At 48.2% G+C, this 20,140-nt stretch overlaps 1 protein-coding gene across 10 annotated transcripts in view; it reads left to right on the forward strand.

Moving 5' to 3' along the window:
- UTRN (utrophin) overlaps nucleotides 1-20,140 on the forward strand; it is a 678,467-nt gene that overhangs the window by 508,036 nt on the left and 150,291 nt on the right. For all 10 annotated transcript variants that reach the window (XM_075596593.1, XM_075596597.1, XM_075596594.1 and 7 more), the window contains 2 exons: nucleotides 7,629-7,897; nucleotides 15,168-15,314. In XM_075596593.1, coding sequence (XP_075452708.1) covers nucleotides 7,629-7,897; nucleotides 15,168-15,314 — 416 coding nt within the window. The remainder of the gene's footprint in view (nucleotides 1-7,628; nucleotides 7,898-15,167; nucleotides 15,315-20,140) is intronic.

Raw genomic sequence — 20,140 nt, forward strand, 5'->3', positions numbered from 1 at the left:
TCTATCACATTGTGTGGGATACTACCAGAGGTAGGATATTGCACCTGTTATTGGTCCGCGTTTCAGCGGGAGCAGTCGCCATTGAAAACAAATTAGCTGTAGTAATGGAAAAGGGGCAGGGCTAATGTGCAACAACGCCTGCTACGTATAAAATGTATGTCTATCTTTATTTATATAGTGCCCACAGTGTACTCAGTGCTTTAGAAAAGACAATACAGTACAGGGAATTGTAATACAATAAGCGCAGCAAAATCAGATCAGAAAGGAAATTCCTGCCCCGGAGAACTTACAATCTAAGTGGTATGTTTGGAGACTTACAGATGATGAAGTAAGTGCTGTAGATGGCAGTGCTTGGCCACAACCGTTGGTATGAATGACTGGGTGTGGGACAGTAGCCATGAATCTAGGCCAGGTGCAGGCAACTCCAGTCCTCAAAGACCACCAACAGGTCAGGTTTTCAGGATGTCCCTGTTTCAGCACAGGTGGCTCAGTCTTCGAATGCACCACCTGTGCTGAAGCAAGGATATCCTGAAAACCTGACCTGTTGGTGGCCCTTGAGGACTGGAGTGACCACTCCTGGTCTAGGCTATTGGGATGCTTCATTTAAGAGGTGAGTTTTAAGGTAGGTTGGCATTAAATTAGATGTGTTAAAACACTTAGCAGGGAGGAAGTAAGAGCGAGATCCCTGACAGCAGGAAGGAAGAGTGGAGGAATTATAGTTTCTTTAGCTTAAGACAGGGGTGGGGAACCTTTTTTCTGCCAAGCGCCAATTGGATATTTATAACATCGTTCGCGGGCCATACAGACACAGACAGGCAGGCACACGGCAGGCACACAGCAGGCATGTAGGCACACAGAACCCCGCCCTCCTACCTCTGGTAGTTGCTGCTGCTGCTGGGGGGATCGTGTAGGGCGGATGCTGGGGTAAGTGCGAGGGGAACTGCTGGAGAAGCATGGGGGAAGTGCGGGGAATGCTGCGGGGGGAGTGCGGGGGAAGTACGGTGGCTGCTGGGGGATCGCTGGGGCTAGTATGGTGGCTGCTGGGGATCGTGTAGGGCTGCCGGCGCCTCACACTACCTCCTCCTGATCGGGTGCGCGGCGGCCATTTTTTTAAAAATGAGCGCGACCCCGGTTATAGCAGTTGCCTTAGCAGGGCCAGACCAAATGATTTTGAGGGCCTTATACGGCCCTCGGGCCTGACGTTCCCCACCCCTGGCTTAAGGTGTGATGAGCAAGTGCATACTGTAGTAGACCCACCGGTCTACATTCAAAATTTAGCACCTTTCATACATTTCAGACATTTGACATTTTAAGCAAACACACAAAGATGTTCTTAATTGGCGCTCCCAAACAGTAATATAAACAATCAATTCAATATGGTAAATTAAAAACGAATCACTATAACAAGTGTTTAAGAACAAATATAGAAAAGTGCATACATCAAAGTTCATAAAAATGACATGTGGCTCATATCGCGGTGAAGAACTGTTTCTCCAGTTCTTCCAAAGTGCCGATTCTTCTCCCAAGCCAGTGGAACGCAGATAATAACAGAGAATAAAAGAAAATAAACACACAATAGTGCAATACAGTGTTCCCACAGTATGTAAGGGATTACAGGGTCACTCAATGGTCCTACTCGCATATTCCCAACTCTTTAAAGCATATATCCCAATCTGTGACACTATCTACAGCAGTGGTCCGTCTGTCAGGCAATCTCAAACGAACAGAGATGAAATAGTGCAGACTGTCTGAATTTTTTTTACCATTCAAATAAAATGATAAAATATACACTAGCAGTGTGAACGATCTTTAAAATATTGTTACAAAATTCAGAGCTTCCGAACTATCATCTCAACAGTCTCTGGATCGTGTTAACGTCTCACGTGACAGTCTCGTCAGCGCGTCCAGTACCCAAATGTAGGCTGGAAACGGTCTGCACACACTCAACAAAACTTTTGTCTCCCATTCCCCAAATTCCTCTGAAATCCCTTAACACACCCTAAACTGCCAAATATGGCATGCTTTCAGCAGCAGGCAAAAGGCAGACGTCTGCTGTCTGCTCACTGTACACGGCAACTGTACACACCACAGTTTCATGCAAGGTTACCTAGCTTTCTGGTAATTAACCTGCTACTTACCTCAACTCTGTTCTTTACTGTGGCCTCATGGGAATGTTACTTTCTCTCTCCACTACAAACTCCTTCCTCTTAGCCCACACCAAATATCATCATACACCCTTTACTACTATACCACCTTGCATTATCTACTGAAGGTAGGTGGAGAACTCTGAAAACCAGTGTCCCAACCACCGCTGATTCTAATAGCAAACATCACAACCTTACACAACTGCAAACAATTACTCACATTTCTATTTATACTGTTACTCTCTTTAGCAGGGGATATTGAACGCAACCCAGGCCCTCTCTTTTCACCTCTGTCCCAGACCCCTGATAATGCCCCTTTCTAATTCGAATAAGGGCTCTCTGTCGCCCATATGAATATCCGAAGTCTGCTGTCCAAACTAGATGAACTAAGGGCATTGTGCCTTTTGCATAAACCTAAAGCCACAATTCTCACCGAAACATTAACTCCTAAAACCCATGTTGCAACTATCTCTATTCAGGAATACTCAATTTCTAGGAAAAAAGGTCAAAGAGACGAGATGGGATGTTATTTTATATTGAAGACTCCTTACAATTTATGCTGCTAAAGTGCCCCCCCAAGCCCACCTTCTTTTGAAATACTATTTCATAAAATTTGCCTCACCTTCTCTAAGCCATTTCTTACTGCTGGCATCTACCGCCCCACTACAATACCTGGCAGATATCACAACACTTTCATGGCACAATTTCCTCTCTGAATGTGGAGAGTGAGCAGTCAAAAATCTTGGTGATTTCAACCTCAATAAAAACAACAAAATCCAGACACAATTAAAGTCACTAAATTTTACCCAACTAATTTCACAACCCACATGCACAAACCTAAATTCTTGCAACCATTCCTTGCTAGAGTGGATTCTATACTCATACCTAAAAGAATTTAATCCTCTGGTATCCTGCTTGACACTTTCAGTGACCATGCAATAGTGTACTGTGGAAGGAAATTCAAGCCCTAAAGTTCTACTCACTAGAACTTTTAGAAACTTTAACCAACAAAAGATTCTGGCTGATCTTACCAACTGCCCCTGGTACAGAATCAGCCTGACCCCGATTCTGCCCTTGATTTATTTCCAAACAGAATTCTTAAAACTCTGATACCCATGCCCCACTACGCAGAGTAATATAACGGGGAGCCCACCTTCCATGGGTTACAGCCAACCTTATTGCACTTTACCATTTTAGGGACGCCTTGTGGGAAAGATGCAAAGTAACTGGCACTACCTAATAACTACAATGCCTACGCAATACATGCACAAGGCAATCATGATTATGTCTAGTAAAAGCCCACAATATTACTCTGACCATCTTCATCAAAATACATTAAATCCAGGAAATTCTGGAAGGTCATCATCAATATTTTCCAGATTTCTAGCCATCAACAACCATCTAATATCAAAAAGGATGATACTTCTCTGACAAATCCCACTGACATTGGAAACATATTCAATGAACACTTTGTGGGGTGTGCTACTTCTAGCAAAGCGCAACCCAAACTACAATCATGATGCTCAACTTTGGAGAACTCCTGTAGCCCCACCCTCTTCCAACTGGCTAACAATTTTCAATTTGTCCCAGTAGCTGAAGACAAGATTACACAACTACTCCTCATATTAAAACTAAACAGCCAATATGGACCTAATCTACTGCAATCATAGTTCTTACGACTCAGTGCCCCAGCCATTGCGCTTGCCTCCCTAATCAACTCTTTTGTCTACAGGCCATACCCCAAAGACCTGAATGACCTGCTAGAGTTGTTCCAATCTTCAAAAGTGGGGACAAAAACCAATGTCTCCAACTACAGTACACCAATCTCTCTTCTCCCACTACTATCCAAAGTCATGGAAAAATGTGGTAACTACTCTCTTAAAAATTTGCAATGATATCCAGTCTGGAATGGAACTTGGACAACTTACTGATTAAATATTCCTAGATTTTGCAAAGGCTTAACATAATCAACAGCATGAAATCTTGTTACACAAGCTTCAGTGCTCTGGAATAGGGGAACACACTTTAAACAGGTTTCACTCCTACCTATCGGGTAGATACCAATATGTGTCCATTGCAGGCTCTAACTCCAACCCCTTGGATGTCACCTGCGTGGTCCTGCAAGGCTTTGTTCAGAAGCCCCTACTCTTTTTAGTCTTTATTAATGATCTATAGCTTGTAAGGGAACTTCAATGCACATGTACAGTATGCGGATGACACAATCTTATATGCACACAGCCCTAGCGCCTCTGACCATGGACACGTACTATCGGATTTTTCAAGACTTTAAAACTGGACTTCCCAAAACAACCTGTTTTTAAATACTGACAAAACTGTAACGATGGTATTTGGAACTAAAGCAACATTTCTAAAGCTACCACTCCAGCCCCTGTCACTAGTTTTAAATATCTGGCCATATGGTTTTAATCCCTTTTAACATTTGGGCTGCATATTGATACTCTGAAATCCAAAACATATGCCAAACTAGGTGTACTTTATATAAGCAAATCCTAAACCCGCAGGTCAGAAAGCGCATTGCACAACAGATGCTTATGACAATTATAGTCTATGGGGACATGGTATACTGTATGGTACAGCACCCCAAACTCACCTTCGCAAACTAAACACCCTCTATAACTCAATATACACTTTGTCCTACAATGTGACTACAACACTCATTAATGTAAAATGCCCCCAAGAACTAGATTGACTATCATTTTAATCCAGACGCAAAGTACATTTTTCCTGCCTTCAAATACTTTCTGGGCAAGCCACCCAGCTATCTTAACAAGCTCCTCACCCCTACCACACGCAGCACTTATAACCTAAAATCTGACTGAAAAAAACTGTTCATGATCCCAAGGTTCAACAAGAAATCCAGTTGCTTATACTTCTGTTACGTGCACCGCATGTCTGGTACAACCTACCAGAGACTGTCAGAGCCGCCACCAGGCTAAATTCTTTCAAGACTTCAGCTGTCCCATATTTTAATCTTGTCTATGACTGTTGCATACGCCCATAATCTTATGTCTCTTACTGTCCATGAAATGTCCTCAAATATAATGTATTGCCTCTGTTCATTTAATGTAACCGTGTATTGTCATCATAACTCTGTGCCAAGGGCATACTTGAAAACGAGAGGAAACTCTCAATGTATTTTTTCCTGGGAAAAAAAAAAAAACAATATATATATATAGGTGTGTGTACTTCAGTATTAGGTGATACCTTTTTTATTTGGACTAACATTTTATGTCATAGGAAGGGTTGCCAGATGGCTTGTCCAAAAATACTGGACACAGTGGTAAAAGTTGCGACACTCCCCCCAAAACATATAAAATATACCCCTACCACCCCCATACATATAAAATATGCCCCTACCACCCCCATACATATAAAATATACCCCTACCACCATCATACATATAAAATATACCCCTACCACCCCCATACATATAAAATATGCCCCTACCACCCCCATACATATAAAATATACCCCTACCACCATCATACATATAAAATATACCCCTACCACCCCCATATATATTAAATATACCCCTACCACCCCATATATATTAAATATACCCCCACCACCCCAGTACATCTAAAATATACCCCTACCACCCCCATATATATTAAATATACCCACACCTCCCCACTACATATAAAATATCCCCCCACCTCCCCACTACATATAAAATATCCCCCCCCTCCCCAATACATATAAAATATCCCCCCATCTCTTCAATATATATAAAATATGCCCCCACCAGCTGCCCCTTGGTGATGACATCCGTGCGGTAGATGGTGAACGGTGAATCACCGAGTGAAACGTTTTTACGCTATGGGCCGTGCGCTTTTTTATTTTTTTATTTTATTTTAATATATATATATAGATATATAGATATATAGATATTTATATATACAGCTCAACCCGTTATAATGCGATCCGTTACAACGGGAATCCGCTTATAACGCGATGCAAGCGTGGCTCCCAATTTTCGTACATTTATGAATAATTTACAACTCGATTATTGGTATCTTAAATACTTTATTGTACAATGCATATGTACATTATTTCTAATGCGATCCGCTTATAATGCGATATGATTCTTTGGACCCCAAGCACAGCGTTGTATTGGGGTTGAGCTGTGTATATATCTATATATATATGTATATATGTATATATATATATGTGTGTACAGTATATATATAATATATACACACACATATATAGATAATGCCACAGATTGGGACATACTGTATGCTTTCAGGAGTTGGAAATATGTGAGTAACATCATTGAGTGACCCCTAATCCCTTACTAACTGTGGGAACATATTGCACATAATAAGAATTTGACAGGGATTTACTGTCACCAGTCATTGTTTGATCAAATCTCAATCTTAACTCATGCATTGGTGCTGTAAGATGGAGCAGTTGTTGTTTAGCTTCTTATACGCTCTGTCTTTTCTAGAGAAAGGTTGGCTCATATTTTTTCCTCTGGTAAGCAGATGGCTGTGTGAAAATAGGCCTATGCTTTGTTTGTTAGCAGCTGTTGATGTGGCAGCAATATAATCAATGTCATTGCAAGAGAGCAATTCATTTCAAGATTTCTGACTGTGTCCTAACAGGACACCACTATTAATAAACATAAGCATCTGGGTCACAGAATTAGAATAAGTATTTGAACTAGCCTTCTCCTACCGGCGGCAAACCGGTTAGGATGCTATCGCGGCTTAGCAGTATGTACAGTATGATGAAAAGATTTTTCAATCATAAATTGCCTTCTGCAAAGTTTTCTTGTGAACGCTGCCCTACAATATGGCACAACTCAATTACTGCAGTGAAAGTCTCTGTAAGGAATCTGAAATAACCCATTAGTTTTTTCAGCTTTCACACTGGGAAAACATAGCCGGAAAACCTTATTTTTTCCTTGTAAAAAAAAACAAACCTAAAACTTATAGTAAGTCACGGACTTTGTATCTGAATGTTTCATGCAGTGGTTCCTAATGATAAATTGGCTTTTTACAGTAGATGTATCTCATTTAGAGTACATTTTGTATATGTTAGGTCCGTACTCGCATCTAGAACGGTTAAACGCAGACTGCAGAATTCTTTTAACCAAACCTGTTATATTTCTCTTGTGCCTTGTTTTTGACTTGTATTATGGGTGAAAAATTGAGAAATGCTAACATGATTTGATTTCATTGTGGGTAGCGAGTGCCTCACAAGCGCTCTTACCAATCTGATTGTCTGAAAAAGCTGCCTAGGATACACTTTTTTTTGCCACCCTTTGAAATGGGTTATGGATCAGGTAATTGAATTCCAGCTATTAGTAGTGGAAAACTCAATGTTTTGTTTCAGAAGATGATCTGTAGGTGGTTTAAATACTGGAACACGATATGCTGTCTTATTATGTTATTGTTCTGCACAATGTTTTGAAAGATTTGATTTTTCACTGTAATTTCTTTTTCATGTTTTCTACAGATTTAACCCCAGAAGAAAAAGCACAGAAAGTTGCAAGAGCCATGCGCAAGCAATCTATAGAGGTGAAAGAGAAGTGGGAGAGCCTGAATAGACAGGCTAGCAGTTGGCAGAAGCAAGTGGACAAAGCCTTGGAGAAACTAAAGGATCTGCAAAGTGCTATGGATGAACTTGATGCAGACTTGATAGAGGCAGAGAAAGTGCGCAGTGGCTGGAAACCAGTTGGGGACTTGTTAATCGACTCTTTGAAAGATCACATTGAGAAAACATCTGTAAGCACTGCACACATTCATTCCATTCTTCATTCATTCCATTCGTCATTCTTCCTCCCTGCAACAACCATGATCATTTTCCTTATTCTTTTTATTGTTAGCGAGCCTAGTTCTTTGTGATTGTAGACGGGTTACATTTTTGTGAATAGACCACATCTTGATCTAAACAGTAATTGATCTTGAAGAGACATGCATTCATCAATATATAAAATGATATACAAAGCATTGTAGTTTGAGGACCTAAACTATATTAATGGTACGAAATAGCAAGACTAGAACGAAGATTCTTGTCACATTGTGGCTGGAGTAGAGATGTGAAAACGCTTCATGTTTTAGTTTGCTAATCTCAGGTACATTTTACAATTTTGCTAAATTCAGCATGGGTATGAAATAAAAAATGGGAGCAACATTTTTCCTTTTAAAAAGGATTTTTTCTAAATGTCACAAATACAGTACCATTGACATGTGAACATCAGGGTCATAGGACTCTGTGCATTTTTGGCATAACAGAGCACTAAACTAATACACACAGATGTAGCACATTAGGCTGAGTCCATAGTGACTTTATCCGTGTGGAGGCGCGCTGAGGCAGAGGGAAAGTGGGTGCTTTCCCTGGCCTTAGTTCGCGCGCCGTCCGGAGGCGTGTCAGGGGGCGGACCAGTGACGTCACGGAGCTGGTTCACCCACATTGGGCGAACCGCTCACGTGACCGGCCCTGCGCTCCCGTGAGCGCTCAAACTAAAAAAGTATTGCCTGTTACGCTTCCGCCAGAGTGCGCGAGCCCCTGCTAAAGCCGCTCTCATTGCGGCTGCAGGGACTCACTGACAAGCGTCAGCGCGCCTCAGCGCGGGTCAGCGGATAAGCGCTGACCATGGACTCCGCCTTACACCATTAAACCATGCTTATACCAGCGGCGGCTGTGCGCACAATGCCGCTCGCAGCCAAAACAAATGCATGTTTTCCACTGGGTTCACACGCGAACGATTCATCCAGGCGCGCACATTTTGAGCAGATCTCAGAAATTGATTTTCCTGAGCGACGGCCGCGTCACATCCGCGTCACGTGAGCAGTTCAGGCAATGAGGGCGAACCGCTCACGTGACGTCATGGCCATGCCTCCGCCTCGCACCCGATGCCTCCTGCCAGCAGTGCAAGTTTCGGGCGTGCGCATCGTCCTGTGACGTCACGAGGGAGAGCGCGTTGTCGGAGCTGGTATAATCAAGGCCTTAGTCCCACAGATACAGTAGCATAACATATCCAGTACAGCGCAATCGTATTGGTTACCGTTGGCACAGTATGTCACAAAATAGCCAAACCTATTACACCAGATCTACATCTTAATATATAAAATCGGATGGTTGGTACTAGCTGCGGTGAATCTGATTGGTCCTCAGCCTCTGGCCAATCAGATTGGTGGGTGTGACGTCACCCAACTGCCACTCTCTTCCCCTAGGCTCGGCGCCACACACACACACACACACACACCTCTCCCCCTCCCCGGCGGCGCTCCAACTCACCTCTCCCCCTCCCCACCGGCGCTCCAACTCACCTCTCTCCCTCCCCGCTCCAACTCACCTCTCCCCCTCCCCAGTGGCGCTCCAACTCACCTCTGCCCCTCCCTGCTCCAACTCACCTCTCCCCCTCCCCAGCGGCGCTCCAACTCACCTCTCCCCCTCCCCGCTCCAACTCACCTCTCCCCCTCCCCGCTCCAACTCACCTCTCCCCCTCTCCAGCGGCGCTCCAACTCACCTCTCCCACTCCCCGCTCCAACTCACCTCTCCCCCTCCCCAGCGGCGCTCCAACTCACCTCTCTCCCTCCCCGCTCCAACTCACCTCTCCCCCTCCCCGTTCCAACTCACCTCTCCCCCTCCCCAGCGGCGCTCCAACTCACCTCTCCCCCTCCCCGCTCCAACTCACCTCTCCCCCTCCCCAGCGGCGCTCCAACTCACCTCCCCCCTCCCCGCTCCAACTCACCTCTCCCCCTCCCCGCTCCAACTCACCTCTCCCCCTCCCCAGCGGCGCTCCAACTCACCTCTCCCCCTCCCCGCTCCAACTCACCTCTCCCCCTCCCCAGCGGCGCTCCAACTCACCTCTCCCCCTCCCCGCTCCAACTCACCTCTCCCCATCCCTGCTCCAACTCACCTCTCCCCCTCCCCAGCGGCGCTCCAACTCACCTCTCCCCGGCGGCGCTCCAACTCACCTCTCCCCCTCCCCAGCGGCGCTCCAACTCACCTCTCCACCTCCCCAGCGGCGCTCCAACTCACCTCACTCCCTCCCCGCTCCAACTCACCTCTCCCCCTCCCCGGCGGCGCTCCAACTCACCTCTCCCCCTCCCTGGCGGGGGAACAGGCAGGCTGCCACGCGGCGCCTAAGATGGCGGCGGCCGGAAGGACCCCCTTCCTCCCTCGCGGTGCCGAGTCAGAAGATGGCGGCGCCCGGAAGTACAGGTAGGTGTCGCGTGTGTGTCGCTCCCCCACCTCCAGCGCCAAACGGAACTGAGAAAGGGCGCATCACGGGACTGGGACACGTGTGTGTGTGTGACTGAGTGTGTGCGACACTGTCCACTGCCCCCCCCTCCTGTCCACTGCCCCCCCTCCTGTCCACTGCTCCCCCTCCTGTCCACTGCCCCCCCTCCTGCCCACTGACCCCCCCTCTTGTCCACTGCCCCCCCTCCTGTCCACTGCCCCCCCCTCCTGTCCACTGCCCTCCCCCACTCCTGTCCACTGCCCCCCCACTCCTGTCTTGTGCCCCCCCCACTCCTGTCCACTGCCCCCCCCTCCTGTCCACTGCCCCCCCCCTCCTATCCACTGCCCCCCCACTCCTATCCACTGCCCCCCCACTCCTGTCCACTGCCCCCCACTCCTGTCCACTGCCCCCCCTCCTGTCCACTGCCCCCCCCCTTCTGTCCACTGTCCCCATCCCCCCTCCTGTCCACTGTCCCCCCTCCTTTCCACTGTCCCCGTCCCCCCTCCTGTCCACTGTCCCCGTCCCCCCTCCTGTCCACTGTCCCCGTCCCCCCTCCTGTCCACTGTCCCCGTCCCCCCTCCTGTCCACTGTCCCCGTCCCCCCTCCTATCCACTGTCCCCGTCCCCCCTCCTCCTGTCCACTGTCCGTCCCCCCCCTCCTGTCCACTGTCCATCCCCCCCCTCCTGTCCACTGTCCGTCCCCCCCCCTCCTTTCCACTGTTCGTCCCTCCCCTCTGGGGAGAACGGAGAAAGAGGGAGAGAGAAGGGAGCGGGAAATGTAACTCACGGGCAACGCCGGGTCTCTCTCCAACTCACCTCTCCCCCTCGGCGCACCAACTCACCTCTCTCCCTCTCCGCCGCCGCTCCAACTGGAACAGGCAGGCTGCCTCGCGGCGCCTAAGATGGCGGCGCCCGGAAGGACCCCCTTCCTCCCGGCGCCGAGTGAGAAGATGGCGGCGCCCGGAAGTACAGGTAGGTGTCGCGTGTGTGTCGCTCCCCCACTTCCCCACCCCCCCCACTTCTCCCCCCCACCTACCCCCCCTCCCACTTCCCCCCTACCTCCCAGAGCACGCTCTCTACGGCTCAACATCCCCGAGGAGCAGGAGGAGGGCGGCAGGAAGTTAATACCTCCTTTGTGCCATCGGGAGTCGGCGGAGGCCACGAGGGGGGAGAGAACCAGTGGCAGCCCGAGGAGCGTGGCATGCTGCCAGGTGAGGAAATGCAGGGGGAGGAATCCATGCCTTTGACGCCCCCCCCTGCCTTTGATGCCCCCCCCTGCCTTTGACGCCCCCCCCCTGCCTTTGACGCCCCCCCTGCCTTTGACTCCCCCCCCTGCCTTTGACTCCCCCCCTGCCTTTGACGCCCCCCTGCCTTTGACGCCCCCCACCCTGCCTCCGGGCAACGCCGGGTATACACACACCTCTCCTCCCCCCCATCACACTCACCTCCCTCCCCGGCGCTGACTCACCTCCCCTCCCGGCGCTCACTCCCCCTGCCTTTCATGCCCCCCCTCCCTGCCTCCGGCCAACGCCGGGTATACACACACACACCTCCTACCCCCCCATCACACTCACCTCCCTCCCCGCCGCTCATTCACCTCCCCGGCGCTGACTCCCCTCCCCTGACTCACCTCCCCTCCCCTGGCTCCCCTCCCCTGGCTCCCCTCCCCGGTGCTCCCCTCCCCGGCGCTCCACTCACATCACGTCCCCGGCGCTCCACTCACCTCCCTCCCCGGCGCTGACTCACCTCCCCGGCGCTGACTCACCTCCCCTCCCCGGCGCTCACTCACCTCCCCGCCGCTCACTCCCCTCCCCACCGCTCACTCACCTCCCCGCCGCTAACCACCTCCCCGGCGCTGACTCCACTCCCCTCCCCGGTGCTCCCCTCCCCGGTGCTCCACTCACGTCACCTCCCCGGCGTTCCACTCACCTCCCTCCCAGGCTCTGACACACACACACCGACTGACACACACACACCGACTGACACACACACACCGACTGACACACACAGACTGACGCGCGCACACACACACACACACACACACACAGTGACTGACGCACGCACACACACACACACACACACACTGACTGACTGACGCACGCACACACTGACTGACGCGCACACAAACACTGACTGCCGCACACACGCACGCACATACTGACTGAGGCACACACACACACACACACACACACACTGACTGTGTGTGCGTCAGTCAGTCTGTGTGTGTTTTTCTTTCTGCGTCAGACTCACTGACGCGCGCGCACACACTGACTGACGCACACACACTGCATGAAGCTGTAAAGGAGGGAGGGGGGGACTGCATTGATGTGAATGGGGAACAAACAGAGAGAGGGGGGAGGAGAGAGGAGAGAGAGGGGAGTGGGAACATTACATCCCGGGCAACGCCGGGTCTCTCAGCTAGTGTGTAATAAAGAGGAGGTTTTACCATGTATAAATCTGTTCATATCAAGATGTATGCCATCTTTAGGACCTGTGCATTCTCAACACCTCACAGATTACATCCTATACTGTACTTGCAGTAGTGGCCATGGATATCATGTCATATGCGATATAATGTTAAAACAGATGCTGGCTAAGTAATTATAGGTCTCAATTATAATTTGTGAGACCAGTTAATTAGGCTGAAATGCCTCCATCTATTTCTCACTCTTCGATAATTTATCATCTTCCTACATTTCATCACATGTTCAATTAAAATGCAAAAAAAAAAGTGCTGCAAGTGAATGACCCATAAATGAGTCACTGATCATTGCTGAATGTGAACTGTACAATTACAAACTGTAATGTTACTTTTACTTAGTGTCTAGCTTTCCATGGTTGATGCACAACCTCAATTCCTGCCAGGCATTTCTATGTGCTGAAGCTGCCACCATTGGAGAGCAATGCATGTTCACTGTATTGGTGGGAGCCTTTACGTCTTTGGTTGTTTGATAGGGGAGGATGATGCACTACTCAGAAAACTTTTTGCGTATTGTCAAAATCTTAGATATACAAATATGCCCACATTTGTATATAGAGATTGTATTTCTCCTATGTTGCACCCTGAAGTTACATATATAGGTTTCATTACATTTTCAAGTATTGGATTGAGCGGTTGGGTCACTCTGTTGGTTTACAAAACCTTAGATATTAATTCTTATGTGAAAAGGCCAATTTATGAGACTTTGAAGACCCCATAGCTAGTGAAGGCGCTAATGTTTATAGTATGTAAATGATAGCTAACGGGCACTTCCTATATAGCCAAGGCAACATTCAACGATATTTCTAAGGATTTTGTGACTGCTAAGTATAATAAAAGTGAGTGAAATATATTTTCGTGCCCAATTTATTAATCATATTATTAAATACAGAATTTACTTAATAGGCTACAGACCTGTCTTCTACAGATTCCACAAAACGACTTCTCCTGAACATCATGTTTAGACTATATATTTAAGAAGGTTTTGGACATGGCCATTCAAATAACCATTTTTGTAGTAGCCATTATAGATTGTTAAATGGTCAGTCCATTCTAAGATCAAAGTGAACTAATTGCGGTGGCATATTTATTAAGTTAAATGGAAGCACCTTAAGCAAAAATCTGACAGACAAAGTATAAGCATCTAAGTAACACTTAAAAAAAAAATGTTATTTAATGGTCATGTAGTTCTTTGGAGGGATTTATATGACCTTTGTTTAATCTCTTCCATTATAACAATTTTTGTTTATCCTAGAATCTACAGATGAATTGACATCCTAAATTGTTTCTCTTTTTTCCTCTTTAAGGAAATCTTGTTCGGATCATTAGCCAAACAGATAGAGAAGATGGGCATAGAGTATGTGATGAGCATGAATTTCAGTGGACCCGGAAAAATGAAAAACTTATTTATTTTCCAAGCATTACAAATAACGAAACTTTCCACTCTAGGGGTTGTTGAATCTTTCTAAGGAAAACAAATACATTATTAACTTGCCTGGCTATTATATTTGTTTCCCCCCCACTATGTGGGAATGCCTCATTAATGGCCATGTATGTGACTTGCGGTAAACCATGAATAACAACTCTTACACTTAAAGCAGCACTCCAGGTTGCATTTTGTGTTTGTTTATTTTAGGTGTAGGATTGATGCAGGGGGTCACTGGAGCTGAACTTGGTTAATTCCAGCTCCAGGGACCCCTGCCTCCTGAGATACTTACCTCTGTAGGAGTGCCAGTATCTCCTTTAAATGTCCCACGTCACGCGGGTCAATAGGTAGCTGCAAGGCATGATGTCAAGGCTTCCTATTGACCAGCAAGATGCGGGACATTTAAAGCCGCTATTATGTTAGACCCAACAAGCCCCGCAGAGATACCGGCACCCCCTACGGAAGTATCTGGGGAAACAGGGGGTCCCCAGAACTGAAATAAATGCAGTTAGGCTCCGGAGTCCCCCTGCTTCAAATCTATAACTAAAAGAAAAAATATATTCACTGCAACCTGTAGTGCTGATTTGTGATTATATTCTCAAGAATTCAAAAGTATCACTTTTTTTTAGTTTGCTTCCTTTTTTCCGGAATATACTGCAGCCAAAATTTAGCCTGTAGAATTGAGTGAATGATAACGAATGAAGAGAGTACACAGACTGCAACCATTCAGGCAGCTTTGTTATTCTTTTGCGCTCTTCTGTAGCTGAATCTGGTTGCTAACTGCATGGTTTGCATTGAAGCAATGAAAGCGATGAAATTACAATGGTTAAAAAGGGACAAACATTTCTCTCTACTTCAGTGTGAGATCTTAAATATGATCCTTTTTTTTTTTTTTTGACAGGCATTTGGGGAGGAAATTACACCCATCAGCTTGAAAGTGAAGACTGTGAATGATGTGGTGAGTCAGCTATTTGCTCTTGACATTCATCCATCTGCAAAAACAGGTCGCCAGTTGGATGACCTCAACATCAGATGGAAGCTTCTGCAGGTACAGTACACTTGTCTTTTGTACCGTTGGGGAAAATAGACATGTTCTCACTGTAACAATAGACTGCAAAGCATTTTCTTGGCACATTTGAGTCTCTGTAGCAAACAATTGGCCATACGGATAAGACCCACAAAATGATCATACCTGAAAGGTCTGTAATCTGGGCTAAAAACATGGATTATCTTTGTTCACTGATTGAACTTAACCAACCCCTATTTTTTCCAGAATGGGAATCGGGGGGGGGGGGGGGGGGGGAAAGGGAAGGGGGCTTGTGGAGCTAAACCAAGCTATGTACATCTCTGGGACCACCTGGTTCCCAAGATACTCACCTGTGAATTACCGGTGACACTTGCTATTTTTTTCAAGGGGATTTAAATGCCTGTCCCATAGGAAGATGCAACCAAGAACATGGACTACAACTGCATCTCTTGTCACAATTAGAGATGTGCCAATGTTGCCAAATTCACTTCTCCTATGTTCCACTCTAACTTTCCCCAAAAATGTAACCTAATTTCAAAGTGAAATTCAACAATTTTTATGTGTGCTAATTTGCATGTCCTTTCCCAGAATCCCTGGCTGCAATGGGAGCATTGTATGCTGGGAGATGATGGTAAAAGGCAGGGTTGCAAACCTGTCTGAGGCGTGTTAATGTGCTTACAATTGATATTTTTATTTGCTGAATATATGTAGCCATGTTCCCCCCCCTCTTACCTCCAGGCTGCGCGTGGGGGACGGCTTCAGTGATGGCTCCGGTGGGGTTGCGGCGTGCATGGAGGTTACGGCTGTGTGCGGGTGCCACCTGAGTTGCTCTGAGGCGGGACGCCGGCAGGGCGCCGCCATCTTTAAGTGCCGTGCATGCGCAGAAGTACTCACACATGTACATAGGAGTCCAGAGGTCACGGCGGCCATCTTAGAGGAGGCGCATGAACAGGAAAGACAAGAGGAGCAGCGCCATTACAAACATAGGGCTCCGCGTGGACTACATGCCCCATAATGCTTTGGGGATGCACCTCACATGCTGGGATACCACCAATAGGGCTAAAGGGTTCTCTTGATGAGAGAAAGATACATTTGGCCCGCTCGGGGGACCACGCCAGTCGGGAGCAGGACGTAGCGGAGAGAGGTAGGGTCCCAGGTGCCTGTAGCCCTGGGACTAGGCCAGCTTTCTCCTATAGGCCCCAGTTAGTCCCCGACTCACAGTAGGTACCTGCAGCTGTATAGGGAAGGCCCATAGGCAGGGACGTTTCCTTAGTATTGTATAGTATCAGGGACACAGTGACTACGCCACGCTGTGAAGCATAGCCTGCGGTCTGTGACCAGATCCAGGCATATATCAACAAAGACTATTTTATTGGGGCACACTCCAGCGGGACACCCGTCTAGAGGCAACCGACTGAGGATCAGAGTGGGAGAGGATTCATCCAATCACGGCGTGGGACCACGTTGCGGATCCACAAACTCAGCTGCTCGGTTCACCTCGTCTGGACTGAGACATGTATTACATACATGTGCACCAACAGCCCCACACATGCTCTTTGGGGAAGGACTGGTCTGTGGACGGGTTGAGTGCCCAGGCACTCCAGTACTTTGGGGCTTCCACTAGTGGCGTGTTACGGTGGGGCTTAATACGGTGTGGGTGCGGCCTGGTATGGTCTTGTTATTATTAATGTTATCCGTTATATGCCAGTAAAGATAAGTTATCTGTACATTGTGTGGGTATTCTTAGCTGCTATTGGTGGATTCCTGTTAGAGGCTATCGTACTGCGGTAGGATCTCTCTCAGGTGGAGGCGCTGTGTGCTAGCGAACGTGTACACCCCAGGCTCCCAGTGGTGGAGGATCGGGCCTCCTGTTTGCCACTCAGGTAACCTCAGGCCACGGGGAAAGAGGGCTAAATTTGGAGGCGCTGCAGAGATTCAGACCTGGGGTGCCCGATTCAGTAATTCAAATTAAAGAACAAAATATACCATGTTCTCCCCTTTCAAGCAGCAGGTCCGCGACTGGGCCTTGGAACTCAACAAGTCTCCCCACCATGTAGTCGCAGTCGGAGGAGTCCCCGCCCTCACGTCCATGATTACCATCTGCGACCAGGCCAGAAACTCCCACGGCCTGAGGCAGTGAAACGGCAGTGGATCATGGAGTGCCTATGGCCTCCTGCTTCTACGATGGTGAGCATGCACCGGGAAGAGAATGCGGATGTAACTGCCCAGATGCTGGTGGACTTCCTAAACAAGGCCTATGGTCTAGAGGATGATGAGAGTGAGCTCTGGGCCAAGTACTAAACTAAACATAGGAGCCGATGCTCTCTCCAGGAGACCTGAACTTAGTACGACGCAGGACAACGGCACCTGGGAAGAAATCACTGGACCTTGGATGCGGGCAATGTGCTCCACTGCGGCCGTCGTAAAAGATAAAGTCGCGTTCTCCGAGCTGCGAGTAGCCGATTCCTTGGGATGTCGACCCAGGGCGCTTCCCGCTGCCTAATGCCATCCCGACAGCCATGCCATCACCCAGGACACCATTCTAGAATGGAAGGATATAGTCCAGGCTCAGATACGTGATCCAGTGGCTAACGCTATATGCGAGGCCATACACAAGAACAATGCATCCTTGGTGAAACGTGCCCCCAGCGACACTGTCGCAATCATCATGAGAGAATGGGGCAAATTCCAAATAGAGCGTGGCCTACTCTACCGGATCGTCCCCTACCACAATCATCCTGACAGACGACAGCTGGTTCTGCCCATGTTTTACCATCACCTGGGAGTTGATCAGACCTTCGGGTTAGTGAGGACCGCTTCTTCTGGCCCAAGATGCGAGAGTCCGTAGAACAGCATTGCCGTAAGTGTTTGAGATGTATCTAGAGGAAGACTGCCCACCCATGCAGCCCAAATGGGCCATCTGAAAGGCTCTGGTCCCATGGACCTCGTCTGCATGGACTTCTTGTGCATCGAGCCCGACTCGAGGTATCCGCAATGTCCTGGTAGTGACAGACCACTACACTCGCTACTCTCAAGCATTTCCGACAAAGGACCAGAAGGCTCTCACAGTCGCCAAAGTACTGTGGGGGAAGTATTTCATACACTACGGTCTGCCGAATCGGATGCAGTCCGACCACTCCATATCATCCAGAGGGAGACGCTCTGCCGGAGAGGTTCAACCGAACATTAATAGACATGCTAGGCACCCTAAAGGGCTCTAAAAAGGCTGAATGGTGCAAGCACATTGAAGAACTGGTGCACGCATACAACTGCACCAGACATGAATCTACGAGGTACACACCATACTTAATGATGTTCGGGTGAGAGGCACGACTGCCTGTAGACATCCGTCTCAGGGTATCTACCGATGTGGTACCCAATACAGCTCACTATCAATACGTGAAATTACTTCAGGATTGCCTGCACTAGTGGTGAAGGCCTCAGCCCATCTAAACGCCGGCAACAAGCAACGGTATGACCGATATCGGAAACTTCGTCCTGGAGACGCTGTTCTCCTACAAATTTAGGGATCATCAGGGTTTTTGAAGTAGAGTCCCAAATGCCAGGCCTCCCTGTCTACCGTATATGAGACGCGGATAGTTGTGTAAAGGTTTGGCACAGAAACCACTTGCTACCCATTCCGCATGTGGGAGAAAGTGACCCTGAACCAGAGACAATAGTAATGGCCAGTGAAGAGAACTCTGAGTCAGAAGAGTCTACAGAGACTCCAGCTTCGGTAACAGAGACAACCCAAGATCCTTTGGAAGGAACTTCCACCAACCTCAATGGAGACTGGTGGGCACCTCCCAAAGGAGCACCGGGTAATGGGCCTTAGCCTCAAATACCATCACCAGTAGCTTTAACAAGCCATCCACTTGACCCACTAAGCCCAAACTTTGTGCCAAGTAGAGACTTTGTTCACCCAAGTTCATCCCTTATGAGAGAGCCGAGGCCTCAAGCCCACGATAGCCTCTCCAACGACGAAGCTACCGAGACAGAGACTCACCAGAGTCAGCAAGTAAGACGCCCTCCCACTAGAGTGGCATATGATTCACTAGGGGCACCCCATTATGTGTCTCAGCACCAAGTTAAGGGCAAACTAGCCTCAGTTATAACTATGTTTGTGGAAATGTACAGCATAATTTAGAATGATAAATGTGTTAATTTTTATATTATAATATTTTCCACTATATAACTGTTGTGTGTGATTTATGTCGTTCCCAAGTGGGTGCGTTGGTTTCTTCACCAGGGGGAGGATGTAGCCACGTCCCCCTCTTACCTCCAGGCTGCGCGAGGGGGATGGCTGCAGGGATTTCTCTGGTGGGGGTTGCGGCGTGCAGGGAGGTTGCAGCTGTCTGCAGGTGCTGCCGGTGATGTGACCGGTTTGCCGGGAGCTCCGAGGCGGGACGCCGGTAGGGCACAGCCATCTTTAAGTGCCGCGCATGTGCAGAAATACTCGCTCATGCGCATAGGAGTCCTGAGGTCGTGATGGCCATCTCAGAGGAGGCTCTTGCGCAGGAAGGACAATAGGAACAGCGGCCATTACAACTACATGCCCCATAATGCATTGGGAATGCGCATCACATGCTGGGATACAGCCAATAGGGCTACAGGGGTCTCTTTGCTGAGAGAAAGATACATCTGGCCCGCTCAGGGGACCATGCCAGTAGGGAGCAGGACGCAGAGGAGAGAGGTAGGGTCCCAGGTGCCGGTAGCCCTGGGACTAGGCCAACTTTCCCAAGTATGCCACAGTTAGTCCCCGACTCACAGCTGTATCTGCAGGTACCTGCAGCTGTATAGGGTAGGCCCATAGGCAGGGACGCTTCCTTAGAATTGTATAGTGTCAG

Source organism: Ascaphus truei, chromosome 4 (genome assembly GCF_040206685.1).
Source record: "Ascaphus truei isolate aAscTru1 chromosome 4, aAscTru1.hap1, whole genome shotgun sequence".
NCBI classification, from domain to species: Eukaryota; Metazoa; Chordata; class Amphibia; order Anura; family Ascaphidae; genus Ascaphus; species Ascaphus truei.